At 41.3% G+C, this 16,129-nt stretch overlaps 1 protein-coding gene across 1 annotated transcript in view; it reads left to right on the top strand.

Moving 5' to 3' along the window:
- sec13 (SEC13 homolog, nuclear pore and COPII coat complex component) overlaps positions 1 to 16,129 on the top strand; it is a 30,458-nt gene that overhangs the window by 8,273 nt on the left and 6,056 nt on the right. The window contains exons 3-7 of the mRNA XM_041192344.1: positions 6,069 to 6,184; positions 8,307 to 8,458; positions 13,903 to 14,036; positions 14,370 to 14,503; positions 15,693 to 15,813. Of these exons, the coding sequence (XP_041048278.1) occupies positions 6,069 to 6,184; positions 8,307 to 8,458; positions 13,903 to 14,036; positions 14,370 to 14,503; positions 15,693 to 15,813 (657 nt within the window). The remainder of the gene's footprint in view (positions 1 to 6,068; positions 6,185 to 8,306; positions 8,459 to 13,902; positions 14,037 to 14,369; positions 14,504 to 15,692; positions 15,814 to 16,129) is intronic.

A 16,129-nucleotide genomic window follows, 5' to 3' on the forward strand; every position in this document is an offset into this window, starting at 1 on the left:
TAGCCAATCCTCTATCCATGTTAATATACTACCCCCAACACCATGGGCTCATCTTATTAAGTAGTCTTACGTGCGGTACCTTATCAAACGCCTTTTGGAAATCCAAATATATTACATCTACTGGTTCTCCTTTATCTATCCTTGTCAGAATATAAAGAATGACAGAGAATGACCAAAAGGTTAATCAAGAGAAAGAAATTAGAGTATAAGAGGAAGCTGGCTGGAAATGTACAAACAGATAGCAAGAGTTTATACTGGTATTTTAAAAGGAAAAGAGTAAGTATAGTGAGTGTTGGTCCTCTAAAGAGTGACAATGGGGAATTAATAGTAAATAATACAGAAATGGTGAATGAATTGAACAAATATTTTTCTTCTGTTTTCACAATAGAGGAAACAAAAAACATTCCAGTTATAGCTGTAAATTAGAAGGTGGAAGGGAGAGGGGAACTTGGTGAAATTACAATCACTAGGGAAGCAGTACTGAACAAACTGATGGAGCTGCGGGCTGACAAGTCTCCGGGTCCTGATAGACTTCATCCTAGGGTCATTAACGAGGTGGCTAATGAGGTAGTAGATGCGTTGGTGTTAATTTTCCAAAATTCTCTAGATTCTGGAAAGGTTTCAACAGACTATTCAAAAAGGGAGGAAGGTAGAAAACAGGGACCAATAGGCCAGTTAGCTTAACATCTGTCATGGAGAAGGTGTTAGAATCAATCATTAAGGTGGTTATAGCTGGGCACTTAGAGAAACTCAAGGTAATCAGGAAGAGTCAGCATAGTTTTATGAAAGTGAAATCATGTTTAACCAATTTATTGGAGTTCTTTGAAGGAGTAACATGTGGTTTTGATAAACTTGAGCCTGTAGACATGCTGTACTTGGATTTCCAGAAGGCATTTGATAAGGTGCCACATCAAAGGTTATTGCGGAAAATTGAAGCTCATGGTATAGGCAATAACATATTGGCATGGATAGAAGATTGGCTGGTTTGCAGAAAACAGAGTATGCATAAATGGGTCTTTTTCTGATTAGCAGGATGTGACGAGTGGAGTCCTGCAGGGGTTTGTGCTGGGGCCTCAACTTTTTACAATTTATATCAATGACTTAGATGAGGGGAGTGAAGACATGGTAGCTAAATTTGCCGATGGCACAAAGATAGGTAGGAAAGTATGTTGTGAAGAGGATATAAGGAGGTTGCAGATGGATATAGATAGGTTGAGTGAGTGGGCAAAAAATGTAGCAAATGGAGTATAATGTGGGAAAATTTGAAGTTGCTCACTTTGGCAGGAAGAATAAAAAAGCAGGGTATTACTTAAATGGAGAATGGCTGCAGAACTCGGAGGTGCAGAGGGATCTAGGTGTTCTTGTGCAGGGGTGACAAAAAGTTGGTATGCAGGTACAGCAAGCAATTAAGAATGGAATGCCATCCTTTATTACAAGAGGAATTGAACATAAAATGCTTCAGTTATACAGGGTATTGTTGAGATCACATCTCAAATACTGTGTGCAGTTTTGGTCTCTTCATTTAAGGAAGGATATAAATGCATTGGAGGAGGTTTACTAGATTGATACCTGGAATGAATGGGTTGTCTTATGAGGACAGGTTAGACAGACTGGGCTTGTTTCCACTGGAAATTAGAAGAGTGAGGAATGACTTGATTGAAGTACATAAGATCCAGAACAGTATTGACAAGGTGGATGTGGAAAGGATGTTTCCTCTTGTGGGTGAGTCCAGGACTAGGGGGCACTGTTTTAAAATTAGGTGTTGCCCCTTTAGGACAGAGATGAGAATTTTTTTCTCTTTGAGAGTTACACAAGTTTGGAACTCTCTGCCTCAGAAAGTGGTGAGGATGGGGTCATTGAATATTTTTAAGGCGGAGGTAGATTCTTGTTAGGCAAGGGAATCAAAGGTTACTGGGGGTAGATGGGAATTTGGAATTCAAAACACAAACAAATCAGCCATGATCTTAATGAATGAGTGAGCAGACTCAAGGGGCTGAATGGCCTATTTCTCCTATTTCCTATGCTTGTATGTAAAAATCAGCAATTGTTTTTAGAAAAATAAAACAGCTTTGCTGAAATCATGTTTATGCTCTTAGAAAATCATCATCTGATTAAATAGAGTCAGCATGATTTCAAGAAAGTGAAACTCTTTTTTGACAAATCCACTGGAGTTTTGTGAGGACAGTTAAAGGGGAACCAATTAATGTAATCTGGATTTTCAAAGACATTCAATAAGAGGCCACACTAAAGGTATTTCCACAAGATAAGGGTTCATTGGGTTGGAGCTAATATGGATAGCGGAATGATTAAAGGACAGAAAACAAAGAGCAGGAATAAACAGGTAATTTTCAGGTTGGCAGTAGTTATTAATAGGGTGCTGCAAGGATCAATGCTGAAGCCTCAGCTACTTACTATCTATATTAATGATGTAGATGAAGGGATGAGTGTATATAACGTATCCCATTTTGCTGATGATAGAAAATTAGGTGGGAAAGTAAGCTGGGAGGAGGACGCAGATTCTGCAAAGGCATACGTATAGATTAAGTGAGTGGGTAAGTAGGTGCCAGATGGAGGACAATGTGAAGAAATATGAGATTATTCACTTTGGTAGGAAAAAGAGAAAAACTGAATACTGGTGAGAAACTATTAAATGTTGGTGTTCAGAAGGATTTGGGTGTCCTTGTTCTTGACACACAAATGCAGGTACAGTAAACAATTAGGAAAACAAATGGTATGTTGGCCTTTACTGTAAGGGGACTGGAGTACAAGAGTAAGGAAATCTTGCTGCTCTTGTACAGGACTTTGATGAGACAGCACCTGGAGTACTACCTTAGGAAGGACTTAGCAGGTCTGGTAGCATCGGCGGAGAAGAAAAGAGCTGACGTTTCGAGTCCTCATGACTCTTCAACAGATTCTGTTGAAGGGTCATGAGGACTTGAAATGTCAACTCTTTTCTTCTCCGCCGATGCTACCAGACCTGCTGAGTTTTTCCAAGTAATTCTGTTTTTGTTTTGGATTTCCAGCATCCGCAGTTTTTTTGTTTTTATTAGGAAGGACTTGCTTGTCTTAGAAGGGGTGCAATAAAGGTTCACTGGATTGATTCCTGGGATGAGACAGTTGTCCTATGAAGAGAGATTGAGTAGAATGGGCCTCTCTACCCTTTGGAGTTTGGAAGAGTGTGTGATGATCTCATTGAAACATGGAGGGCTTGACAGGACAGATGCTGAGAGACTATTACCTCAGGATAAGGGATTGGCCATTTCAGCCAGATAATGAGAAATTACTTCACTCCAAGGTTTGTAAATCTTTGCAATTCTCTTCCCCATTTTGGTTCATCTTCCCACTCCCAGGTCCTAAAGCCTGTTAATTCTCAAGGCCTTGGGTTTCAAACTCTTTCTATCACCACCCCCGCCAACCTCCCACCCCCACCAAGTGTTGAATACTTAGTTCTGGTACATTCCCTCGCACCTCACTGCAATGCAATATATTAAATTATATTTTTTTAAATGCTAAAAAGCATTAATTTAATGCATTTCACATACAGACTGCAAAGCTGGTATCTTGGGTGAGCACTTCCTTCCTACTCAAACTGCTTTCATCTATAGTGAATGTAATCTTGATTTTTTTTGAAGTGCTAACACAGCAGGACATTTTTATTTATTAATTGCCATTCCCTTTGAAACCCTCTGTCCCTTGATGCTAATTCTGAGTGTTCTCCAGACGGTGCTCCAGGCAGCCTGTTCCTTCTCCCACTCCCTCCGTTAAAGGCTTGACTCTCCTATACATTTTTAATTTATAATATATGACATCCTTCTCTGGAGGAATGTTTAGCATTTGCTTCCTGATCTGTTGTCATCTGCTAGAAACTAAGAAAAAATACTTTTTGTAAAAAAAACTTGCATTTTATTGTGATTTTCGTAACTAAAGCCCTTTACAACCAATGAAGGACGTTTGAAGTGTAGTCACTTTTACAATATAGGAAATGCAACAGCCAATTTGCACACAGCAAGCTCCCACAAACAGTAGTGAGATGAATGACCAGATAACCTGTTTTAGTGACATTGGTTCACAGATAAAAATTGACCAGGACACCGAGGAGAACTTTCCGTGCTTATTTGAATAGTGCTATGGGATCTTTTACCTTCACCTGAGTGAGCAGACTTCAGTGAGAAATCAGGAAAACTGAAAGCTAGCCCATGGAGGTCATTTTAGGAGAAATTACCTTAAGTTAGCTCAAAGTGGTGTGTCTTAAGGAGATCCTCAAAGGGAGGTGGGGAGGGAGTTCCAGTTCCATAGGACCAAGGAGACTGAAGGTATAGCTACCAATAGAGTGATAGGGTGGTGATTGGATACCCAAGGTGACATAGTCAAAGGAACAGTAATTTTCAGGGAGCTGTATGGCTAGAAGGGTTAGTGATGAGGAAGGAGCAAGGCCATGGAGGGCTTTATACACAAGGATGAGAATTTTAAGTGTTAGCTGTTACGATCCAAGATCCATTGCAGTTGGTGAAGATGGGAGAGTGTCAAGTGGCACTTGATAGAGAATAGGACAAAGGCAGCAGAGTTTTGGGTGAATCAAAGTTATAGAACATGAAATGGAAGACTGGTGAGATTTGAAACAGTTGAGTCTAGAGGTGACAAAGACGTTTTAGCCGCACATGGATACTTTTAAGGAGTTATACGGAGCTGGTCTTTGTGCTGGAGAGGATATGGGATTGGGATCAGCTCAGTTTGAACAAGGCAGAGCTTGTGAACATCCTGTTTCAGCTTGAAACAGTAGTCAGGGAGGGAGATGGGAGTACGTGGTGATGGGGACCAGAGATGTTGGTTTTGGTGTTCCCCTTTCTTAGTGGAGACCAATCAGAGTTGAAACCTTTATGTGGGTGTAGGAGTGACTTGGAGCCTCTTTGGCTATACAATATAGAGTCCAGAGGATGGCAGTGTTGATCAGGTGGAACATCAGGATAGGGAGCCTGAGTGCTGTCTGTATAATGTACAGTAGGATTCTCCACTATTGAGCTGTTTGTTGACCATGTATCAAAATTGCGTAAGAGTACAAATTAACTTGTGCTTTATCGTTGTTGATCGGTAAATGTTATTTACACTTCAAATAAAATTGATTCGTTCAATTTAGCTACAAATCAAAGTGCATTGTGAAATGGAATCAAGGTTGTGTAGATTAAAATGCAGAGAGGAATCGGCTCCATCAGTCTTCAGCAATGTTCTGGATTAGTTAATCGTCTGCAGCCGAATTAACTGATTGCATGTCTCAGGTTGTAGTGATAGCTTGCTCTTTCATCAATCACATCTTAGTTCTTCCAATCATCAAGCTTCAAAGGCAAGTGGCTCCCTGTTCAAGTTGCACCTTCTAATCCATGCAATTAACTTGCTACATGGAATGCTACATTTATACACTTTTCACACCCACCCTCTGCACCATTGCCATGTTGGTAACAGCATCATTGGTTTTGCCAGACATATCACAAGGGTCCTGATTTGATCCTGGTCTGTGCCGACTAAGCAACCCCCAGGGTACCATTTAAGGCACTTCAATTGGTCTCAGCCACTCTTGGATATAGAAGGGGATTGAGAAATAGAAACATTATTCCCTGAATATCTGTGCTAACGCTGCTATGCAGATTAGCCATTTGGCTGAGGTACTGAAGACCAGTCTGAAGGTGCTGTGTATCCCATCCTGAGCTGGTGAGGAATTGGACAACAAATGCCTAGCTTATCATTTATTTAAAGCATATATCGTCCCAGTCAATAACCAGCCTCTTAACGGCTTTGCTATGCTTTGCAAATGTAGCCAAGGAAATGGTAATGTGCTGACCTACCAGCTCCAACTTCTGTACCTAAGGGCTTGAAGATAGTTGCTTCATGTTCATGTTGATCACTTCTATGTGCCTCCCTCTAGATATCACTGCAAATATCACTACAAGGAATCATTGGTTTATTAAAATACCTAATGGAAGTGTTTGTTTTGACAACAGCTACTTGAATAATTTGAGCAATTGCAGAACACAGTGCAAGTTTACTGAAAGCTTTCCCCACCTATTTATGTGCAGCACGATGCGCAGATGGATTACTATGGCACCCGTCTTGCAACTTGCTCCTCAGACCGATCCGTGAAGATATTTGATGTTAAAAATGGAGGCCAGATCCTTGTTGCTGATCTGAGGGGGTAAGTAGAAAGTTTTGGTTATCAAGAGACCTTCCTCACCTAGAAGTGTTAACATGTGTTCAACTTTATTGAGACCATTCAGTAATACACTTCCTTTCTGAAAAACCAAAATACCATTCATTTCCCTTTACTCCAGATATATTTAACTATTCCTAAACCCAAAGACTCAACTTATTTCATACAACAATAATAACTTGTATTTGTATAGCAGTTTTAACATGATAAAATATCCCAAGACACTTCACAGGAGCATTATAAAGCAAAATTTGACACCAAGCCACAGAAGATAATAGGACAGATGACCACTCGGTCAAAGGGTTGGGTTTTAAAGAGCATCTTGAAGGAGGAAAGAGACGGAGAGGTTTAGGGAGTGAATTCCAGAACTTAGGGCCTTGGCATCTGAGGGCACAACCACCTGTGGTGGAGCAACTAAATTAGTGATGCTCAAGAGACCAAACATAGAGGAGTGCCGATGCATCTGAGGGTTGTGGGGCTGGAAAAAGTTACTGAGGTAGGTGGGGCTGAGGCCACAGAGAGATTTGAAAACAAGGGTGAGAATTTTAATGCTGAGGCATTGCTTAACAGGGAACCTTTGTAGATCAGTGAGCAAAGTGGTGATGGGTAAACAGGACTTGGTATGAGAAAGGACACGGGCAGCAGAGTTTTGGATGATCTCAGTGGCAAGTAGAAAATGATATGTGGCCAGGAGTGCATTGCAACAGAGGCAACAAAGGAATGGATGAGGGCTTCAGAAGCAAATGAGCTGAGGCAGGGTGAAGTCAGGTGATGTTACAGAGGTGGAAATAGACAGTCTTAGTGTGCAGACTGTAGCTGATTCTTAATCCTGGAGAGTCTCAGTAAGCCATTCAATTGTAAAAACAATTGCCTTCAAGAAAACCCACCATCGCCTTCTTAGGGCAACAAGGGTGGGAATCAGTGTGGCCTTGCCAGTGTTGCCCACACCCTGAGATCTTTCCCCTACCTCTAGGACTATTGTGGTGAATGCAATTTGTCATTTCAAATGATTTGGTTAGCATGAAATAAATACAAGAAATTGCCCAGTTTATGGCTTTAGCTTCAATAAGAAGTGAATGGTGAGCGTTGTTCGGTTCACATTGTCTGTGAGGATAGAGCATTCTTGTAATCCCTCTTTTTTCCTTGTCCTGCTGCATACCCTCCACTGAAGAACATAATCATCTTTTTTTCAAAATATAAACTGCCGAACAATCTACAGTGAGACTTTGGGCAGCGGCAAACAGTCCTTCTGCAAAAGGAGCCAAATTGAGCAGAATAGCAGCAGTATCTGAATTGGCTAGATTCTGCTTAAATATCAGGTGGAACAATTTGGCAGTATGCCATCTGATGCTGTTGTCATTTGATTCTCATCATTCCAATGTAAGCATCTGGCTTCCATCTGAGTCCCCGGATGACAGATCTTCAGGCCATGACAGGTGACGATTGCATTGCGCAATCTCTGTGCCCAGGTTATGAGAATAAACTACTTTTTAGTATCTCCATCCACCACTCCTTGCTCCCACCATTGTGCACGGGCCAAATACTTGTTTCCAGCTAAGTGACCACACACATGGAGGTCACAGGAGATGCTTCCCCCAAGCTTTGTGAAAATGTCTGGTCCAATGATAAGTGTCTGGTTTTGGATGATTGAAGTCACCTGGCTGATTCTGGACCCAGGTCTGTGTATTGCCATTTTATGTTAGAGGCTCATTTAATAGCTGAACTCTTTATTTAAAATATACATAATAAACATGTAGGAGGATACTTGGCCTCTTCCTTTCCTCATGTCCTTTCCCCTCCCCACCTCACAAGTTAAAGTCCTGTTTTGGGTGCACCACAGTACTTCTGATTTAAATCACAGAACTCTGGAATCTGTACTGAATCTTTTTCATAGTCTAGTGGCTTGACAAGTTTGAGATGCTGACTGTTGCTCACAGATCCTCTCTTTGGGGAAATTCCTGAAGCCCCCACCCTGGAAATGCTTGTTCTAGATCTGTACATGGGGAGCTGTAATGGGTGAAAGCACCCACCCAACATAAAGCAGTTAATTTATCAACCACCATAAATCAGAAAAATTAATTACATACTTAAATAAATCCTTGTTCAGCCATGAAGGTCCTGTGTGGCAGGTGGCATGGGCTCACCCAATGTATGGCAACATCTTGGCCTCTTGTTCCTACGACCGGAAGATCATCATCTGGAAGGAGGAGAATGGAACTTGGGACAAGATGTATGAATACTCGGGCCACGATTCTTCCGGTAAGAATTCTGATTTGCTGCATACAGGTTACGGATGCTGGAATTTTTAATAATTTTTTTTTTAACTTAGCAATGCATCAAATCTGTGTATCTAGCAAACAGAACTTCTCTTAAGATTCAAATATTCATTCAGGTAGGTGGATATTTTTTATGGCTGTCTGAGCAGTTAAACATAAACTATCCAGTCAGTTTACCAGGTCTTATGTGTGCTACAGCTTAATTGTTGCAGAATATAGAGTAAAAATAGTCTGGCAAATACGTCACTCTGCTGGGCATATTCCCTACTCTGTTTTGTGTGAGACTGCTGAGATAGTGTTTGCTAAGTTGGCCAGGTAGCTTGTCTTGTTCTTCAATGTTAAAACTGACAAAGATAGCTCCTTGCAGCCCATACGAGTTAAGCTGTTGTTTACCTACACTGGGGGTTAAGTCTTCCTGTAAAGTGAGGTAACCTTTAAGATGAGAGAAAAGGAGGAAGTCAACAACTCTATTTTGGGATATGTCACCAGAGCTCTCCTGATGGCCTAGTGACTATTGTGGTATCTGAGTCATAAAGACCAGGACTGTCCCATGTTTGATCCCTAGTATCTTGTGAGTTAGTTGCTCTCAGCTGGGACACTGCAGGGGGTGCTAAGGCCAATTATAGCACCTCTAAGTTAGGGAAGAAAAAATTGGCCAGTCTCTTACCGCCATCCCTCTCTCAGGTCATCAGCCTTGCCTGGAAATTCAACACCCAGCAATGTAACAGCTCCTTTGCTGTTCCTTAACTCTAACCCTCTGGTATATCATTTCTCTGTAGAACTGTAATATTATCCTTCATCAATACTGCCACCTTCATCAATACTGCCACCTCCCATGCCTCTGTCTTTTTCCTTTCCCTATTTGTCTTGAATATATCATAACCAAGAATGTTTAGTTCCTGCTTCTGCCATGTTTAAGCCAGATCTCAGTTATAGCCACTATTTCATTACCCCGCATGGCAATTTGTGCCTGTCATTTGTCCATTGTATTTGTGACACAACTCGCATTAACGCTTGCATTCCAACATCATGCTATTTGGCTTTGTCTTTTCCTCCATGTAATTCCTGCTCTTTTTCTGCTGTTCTTTGTCCTGTTAATCTTTCTCCGTCCTTGGTTCCTATGCACCTGTTGCTCTCTGCTGCTGTGTTCTGATGCTCCTTCCCCCTGCCAAATTAGTTTAAACCCACCCCACCAGTTAACTTCCCTGCAAGGATATCAGACCTAGCTTTGTTCAGATGCAGCCTGTCGGCTTGTACAAAAGTTCCCCTGCCCCAGAACAGTCTCAGCGCACAAGGATTCTGAATGCCTCCCTCCTGCACCACTTTTTCAGCCATGCTTTTACCTGCACTATCTTCCTGTTTTGTACTCACTAGCATGTGGCACTGGGAGTAATCCAAACATTACCACTTTTGAGATCCTGTTCTTCAGTCTTTTTTTGTCCCTGAAACTCTGCCTGCAGGACCTCATCCTTTTTCCTACCTATGTCATTGGTTCCAACATGGACCACTACATCTGGCTGTTCTCCTTCCCCTGGCAGATTGTCCTGCACCTGTTCAGTGATGCACTATAGCATCATATTTATAATGCATTAGTATACTTGTCATTGCAGTAGGAAGGCTGAAAGATATGATTTGTTATAGTATTACAAAAGAGTTGAGTTGAAGCACAGTGCTACAATATTATTGTTTGACTGAAAGCTCCATTACAAGCTTGCCTGCATGGAAAGTGGAAAAATATCACACTTGTATTGTAGTGGATGCTTTTCCAAGTACAGGGCTGAGTAGCTTAAAGCAATGAGTGATAGATAATCAGAATGCAAGAAGCTTTATTCTTTAACAACATTGAGCTCACCTGAATGCTTGATGCTAACACTGCCCAAAAGGTGAAGAGACTATTCAAAAAAAATATTGTTCGTAAAACAAAAACACAGATAAGCAAACACACAGATACATGTGCTGAAACAGGAGACTTCATCCAACCATTTATTCTGTGCCAGGAGGGAAGTTGCTATGACCTGTGCATCTTAAAATAACTTCTAGCCAGCTGTGAGAGTAGAAATAAGCTCCAAAGGGCTGCCTTATGTAGGTTGTGATATAGCATGGTGTGGAAATGGAAGGTTCTGATTTCACTGACCTGAAATGTTAAGTCTGATTTTCTGCCCACAGATGCTGCCAGATCTGCTGAGTATTTCCAGCATTTTCTGGTTTTATTTCAGATTTCCAGCATCTGCAGTATTCAATTTTTCTTACTAAAGATGATCATTGGTTATTAAACTATGCAATTTAGGAAAGGCATGATGTCATACAACATAAGAGTTTTAAGCAACAGGAAAAGACCTTTGGACTCAACAAACATTTTTCTTTGGAGAGTGACTTTACCTTAAATGTTCCGTAACCCTTTCTCCACCCAAAAAGCCATCAAATTGTTTCTAACCCATTTCTGTGCACTTCAGCCACTTCTCATGGCAATTTAATTCAACAGCTTGATTACCTTTTCCAGTGGGAAACTGTTCCTCCCAATTACTCCTCTTATTCCTAACTCTCTCATTTTTAACCTCTGCCTCCTGGTATTTGAGCCATTCAGCGTAGTGAACAATCGACCTGGGTCATTTTGTTAGTCCCTTTTATATAGGTGCATGCTTGATCAAAGCAGCTTCAAAGGCAGACAAGATGTTTAGGGCGTTTATGTTAATATATAGAATATTGGCCCAAAGGAATGATTATTTTGCGAAGCATTAGTGTGACCATATATGCAGTGCATTATGTCATCCTCATTATTTCCAAAAAACCTTTGATGTCAGTGAAAAGGTTCGAGTCCTGGGCATCAAAGACAGATGCACTGAGTTTTGGAAAAAAACAAAGTAAACTAAACCAATTCACTTTGGGGAAAAATTAATTATAAGAGGAGCATTACCCAAAATTTTGGCAGTTAACGAACATTTTGGTTTAAATTCAAGAAGCTATTGGCTGAGCATAGCAAATTATTTCCGTCCATTGTTTTATCTCTACCCTTTAGCCTATTTCGATCCCTTCGCCCCATCCCACCCCCACTAGGGCTATCTGTACCTTGCTCGTCCTGCTTTCTACCCTTAATGCTACCTATTATCACATTCCTTTGATAATATCACCACTTTGACACCTCTTTTTCCTTTTGTCTATGACACCTTTTGGTTATTTTCACCTATCACTGGCCCTCTATCCAGCTCCGCCTGTCCCAACCCCTTAAAGCAGCTTATATTTCACCTCTTTTCTATTTTTCCTTAGTTCTGTTGAAGAGTCATACGGACTCGAAATGTTAACTGTGTTCCTCTCCGCAGATGCTGTCAAACCTGCTGAGTTTTTCCAGGTATTTTTGTTTTTGTTTTGGATTTCCAGCATCTGCATTTTTGCTTTTAAATTAATTCCTACTTGAGATGGATTCATAAGCCACCTTGACTGTTGCCATGAAGTGTGACACTAAAGGTGTATGTCACCTTCAGATCCTGGAAATTTACAGCACAAAAGGAGACCATTTGACCCATCGTGCCTGTGCTGACCTTTTTTTTCATCCTAAAGGCCTTAGTGAGGGTACAGAGAAGGCTTGCGATACAAAATATAATATATGTAATACCAGGGATGAAAGAGTTCAGGTATATGGGGAGACTGGAACACAGAAGGTTAAGAGGTGACCTAATGGAGGTTTTCGAGGTAGTGGGAAGTTCTGATTGAGTAACTATGAAAAGAAAATCCCTCTAGTGAGTCAGTTAATAACTAGAGTTCCTATATTTAAAATCATTGACAAAAGATCTAAGGGGGTAGATGAGAACCTTTCACTGAGATTTGACAGGACCTGGAGTGTTCTATCTGGAAGCAAAGAGAGTTGGATGAGGAACTTGCAGGGTTGTGAAGGAAAAGCCCAACAAAGAGCAAGCACCAGCACGATGGGCTGAATGACCTCCTCCTGGGTCCAGGTTTCTATGTGAATAGAGCGAATGGCATAGCCACACAACCTCCAGACCTGACTGTCAGACCCTAGCACTTGGTGCTTTCAAACTTCGACAGCGGGAGGGATTTGGAGGATGTGGGGTGTGGTTGGTGCTGAGATTGAAGTATAGATTTTGTTCAGAGACCAAAACTCAGGTGAAGGGCCTGGGGCTGGAGACCTGATGCTTTTAAGACTACGCACATCACAAAGCCACAATATCCTCCAATGCTGTTCAACTTAAAATGTCATTGCAATTAGCAATTTAAAAGGTAAGTAAATTATTTTCTGTCAGTCCATAGCTCCTGTCTAACATGCTGAGTTTCCTGCATTTGCTGTTGTAATGTCAGCTAGATTTTGGAGAACTCTTCCTACTCGCCATGATCCTACTACCTCTAATGGCAGTGTCCAGAAAAGAGGGGAACATTTTTAAATTTCATTCTGAACCAGACCACATAAGAGTGAAATCACGTGACCAGAAGCTTGGTAAGAGAGCAGGTTTAAGGAGCATCTTAAAGGAGGGAAGACAGGTAGAGGTTTAGGGAGCGAATGCCAGAGCTTAGGGCCTTGGCAGCTGAGGCCACCCTTGCTGATGGTGAAGCAAATAAAATCAGGGATGTCCAAGAGGCAAGAATTGGAGCAGATATTTCCATTGTAGGGCTGGAAGAGATTACAGAAATGGGGACAAGGCCATGGAGGGATTTGAAAACAAGGATTGAGAATTTTGAAATCAAGCTGTTGCTGCAAGTTAGGAGCAGAGTTTTGGATGAACTTAAATTTCTGGAGGTTGGAAAATGCACGGCCAACCAGGAATGCTTTGAAATAGTTAGCTCCAAAGATAACAAAGTCATGGATGAGGGTTTCAACAACAGAAGAGCTAAGGCAGGTCAAGGGGTGATGTTACAGTGGTGGAGCTGGGGGTCTGAATGATAGTGTGCATATGTGGTTGAAAGCTTACTTCTGGGTCAAGGTTGCGAACAGCCTGGTTCAGTCTCAAACACTTACTAGGGAGTGGTATGGGGTCAGTGGCTAAGGAACAATTTCAGGCAGAGACTAAAGACGGTGGCTTTGATCTTGCCAATAAAAATAAATTGATAGATTTTTGTTAAAAGTATGAGGGTTATGGAGCCAAGGTGGGTAAATGGTGTTTAAGCATTGATTAGCCATGATCTAACTGAATAGCTCAACAGACTCAAGGTACTTACTGTTTGTTCCTATGTTGCTCTGAATTAGATTGATTCCTAATGCAACATGGCAGAAAATCATGTGGATTGGGAAAGGAATCAGGTCCTGGAGCTAACTTGATAATATTATTACCTTTTCTTTTCTTTTGTTAATCCCTAACATAATTACCTGTTTCATCTAGTATACTGCCTAAATATTTTATACTTTTGTCCCTGCAGCCAGTGTTCTAAGATTAAAGGAGCATGACCTCAAACTGAGAGATTCTGGTTTTCTTGTTACAGTCAACTCTTTGTGCTGGGCGCCCCACGAGTTCGGCTTGATCCTCGCTTGTGGTAGCTCAGACGGTGCAATCTCTGTGCTTTCGTACCCGGGTGATGGTCAGTGGGAAATGAAGAAAATCAGCAATGCGCACACGGTAAGAAAATTATGTTTTGTTTTAGAGTGACTATTAACCCTAATATGTCAGTCAATGAGTTGGAGATGGGGTGGGACTTGAAGCAGACAGTCTATTTTACAGCAACCTATTTACTTAGTCTCTACAAACTACAGCAAATGGTACTTTGTGATCAGTGCTGTCTCCAAGTGTGATTGACAAGGGAATCATCCATTCATTTCCATTTTGGCCAGGACTTGTGGGATGACTTTGACAAGCTGTACAAAACAAAGGCCTCACAATGTTGGGCCCTGACTTAAGTTTCTGTAGGAGGCTCAAGTTCACACAGGTCTCTTTGTTTCTCTCTCCCTGCAGATTGGTTGCAATGCCGTCAGTTGGGCTCCTGCAGTTATACCAGGGAGTCTTGTAGACCAGCCTTCGGGACAGAAGCCGAACTACGTCAAGCGATTTGTGTCGGGAGGCTGTGACAATCTCGTCAAAATCTGGAAGTAAGTTTTGGTCTGTATACAAGATGTTTACTAGTTTGGTTCTGTGCTGCTAGATGGCGTGTCACTTTAGTATAAAGCATAGAAGTGCAGGGGAGATATACAGCAGGGGCAAGGAGTGTTGGTTCAGATGAGTATCATCAGACCCACATGATTCCATGTGGGATTGACGTGAGAGATGGAGGAAGTTTGCTTTCACTCTTTTCATGCGGTGTTGCAGTATCTTTTCTTGTCTCTAATTTGCCGCTTGCACCCTTCTTTGCATCTGTCCCACAAGAACACTCAAGGCTATTCTTGTATCTCTCAAAGTGTTGCTATCCTATTGGGCTGCCAGTGGTTAATAAATCTGATAGTTACACTTTGGAGTCAAAAATTTATTTCTGTTGGTTCTTATCACTTTTGAATGCCTACCATTCATAGAAATTTCAGTAAATATATGGTGGGCATGTAAAGTGTTTACAAATTCAGCACCATAACTGTCAACTTTGTTCTTCCAAATTGGATTGTGTCAAGAGAAAGCATTTTGAAATTAATAACACTGGAACACTGAGATGCAATGCTGTTGGTCACAAGTCTCCGACTAGTGATGATAGCGGTGTAAGTAATGTAAGGTGATGGATTAAGAGCACCTTACCAGCAGTGAATTGCACTTTATCAAAGCAAACTGGCTTTAAGTGCAATCTTCCCTCTGGCATAACTGGTACTAATATAATAAATGCACCTAATGGCAGCCTTTTCACGTGGTGCAGTTCAGCCATGATGTTAAGCAGAATAGGTGGAACTTTGAATTGTCCAATTTTAACCAAATTTTACCGTGTGCGCATTGCTGATTGTTCCTTCATCCACCATTGATAATCATGTCTTCAGCTGTTTAGGCCCTAAGCTCTGGGATTCCCTCCCTAACCTCACCACTTCTCTCTGTCCATTAATTTCCCAAGCTCCTGGTCATTTGGTCTTAATTGTCTCCTCCTTTGGCTCATTGTCAATGGTGCATGATTACCCTCCTGTGAAGCAACTTGAGATGTTTTACTATATTAAATGCAAGATGTTGTATCTGAAATTTATCTCAAACATTCCAAGAATTCCCTCAGAAAATGACATTCAGCAGTATTTTGCACATTTGATTTTCACTTATTCCTTTAGTCATTTTAAAAAATGTTTCATCCTATTTCATTCTTTTTGTATGCTGCAGAGAAGAGGAAGGTCAGTGGAAGGAGGATCAAAAGCTTGAAGCCCATAGCGACTGGGTTCGAGATGTCGCCTGGGCTCCGTCTATTGGGCTTCCCACGAGCACCATTGCCAGCTGCTCCCAGGTAAGCATTGTGCATTAGGGATGTATGAGCAAAGTATGGTAAGTCAATGCTATCTGGACAGTCAGCAAAGGATAAAACAGTCTGATGGGGGACTTATAATGGTGGCAGTGATTTGGGGCTTGCTGTGGTAAATGTTTTTTGTTTGTGGGTGTGATGTGAGGAATAACAAAACTGATCATATTATACCTTTTTAAGGTATTTGCAGTTCAGTGGTGCTTTTTACTGATAGTACACATCCCAGCCAGATCACAAAGCATGCAGAAAGGTTAATAACAGCAGCTTTAAGCTGCATCTTATCAAGCGGAAACTGGACCGA

This window comes from Carcharodon carcharias, chromosome 7 (genome assembly GCF_017639515.1).
Source record: "Carcharodon carcharias isolate sCarCar2 chromosome 7, sCarCar2.pri, whole genome shotgun sequence".
Taxonomy (NCBI): Eukaryota; Metazoa; Chordata; class Chondrichthyes; order Lamniformes; family Lamnidae; genus Carcharodon; species Carcharodon carcharias.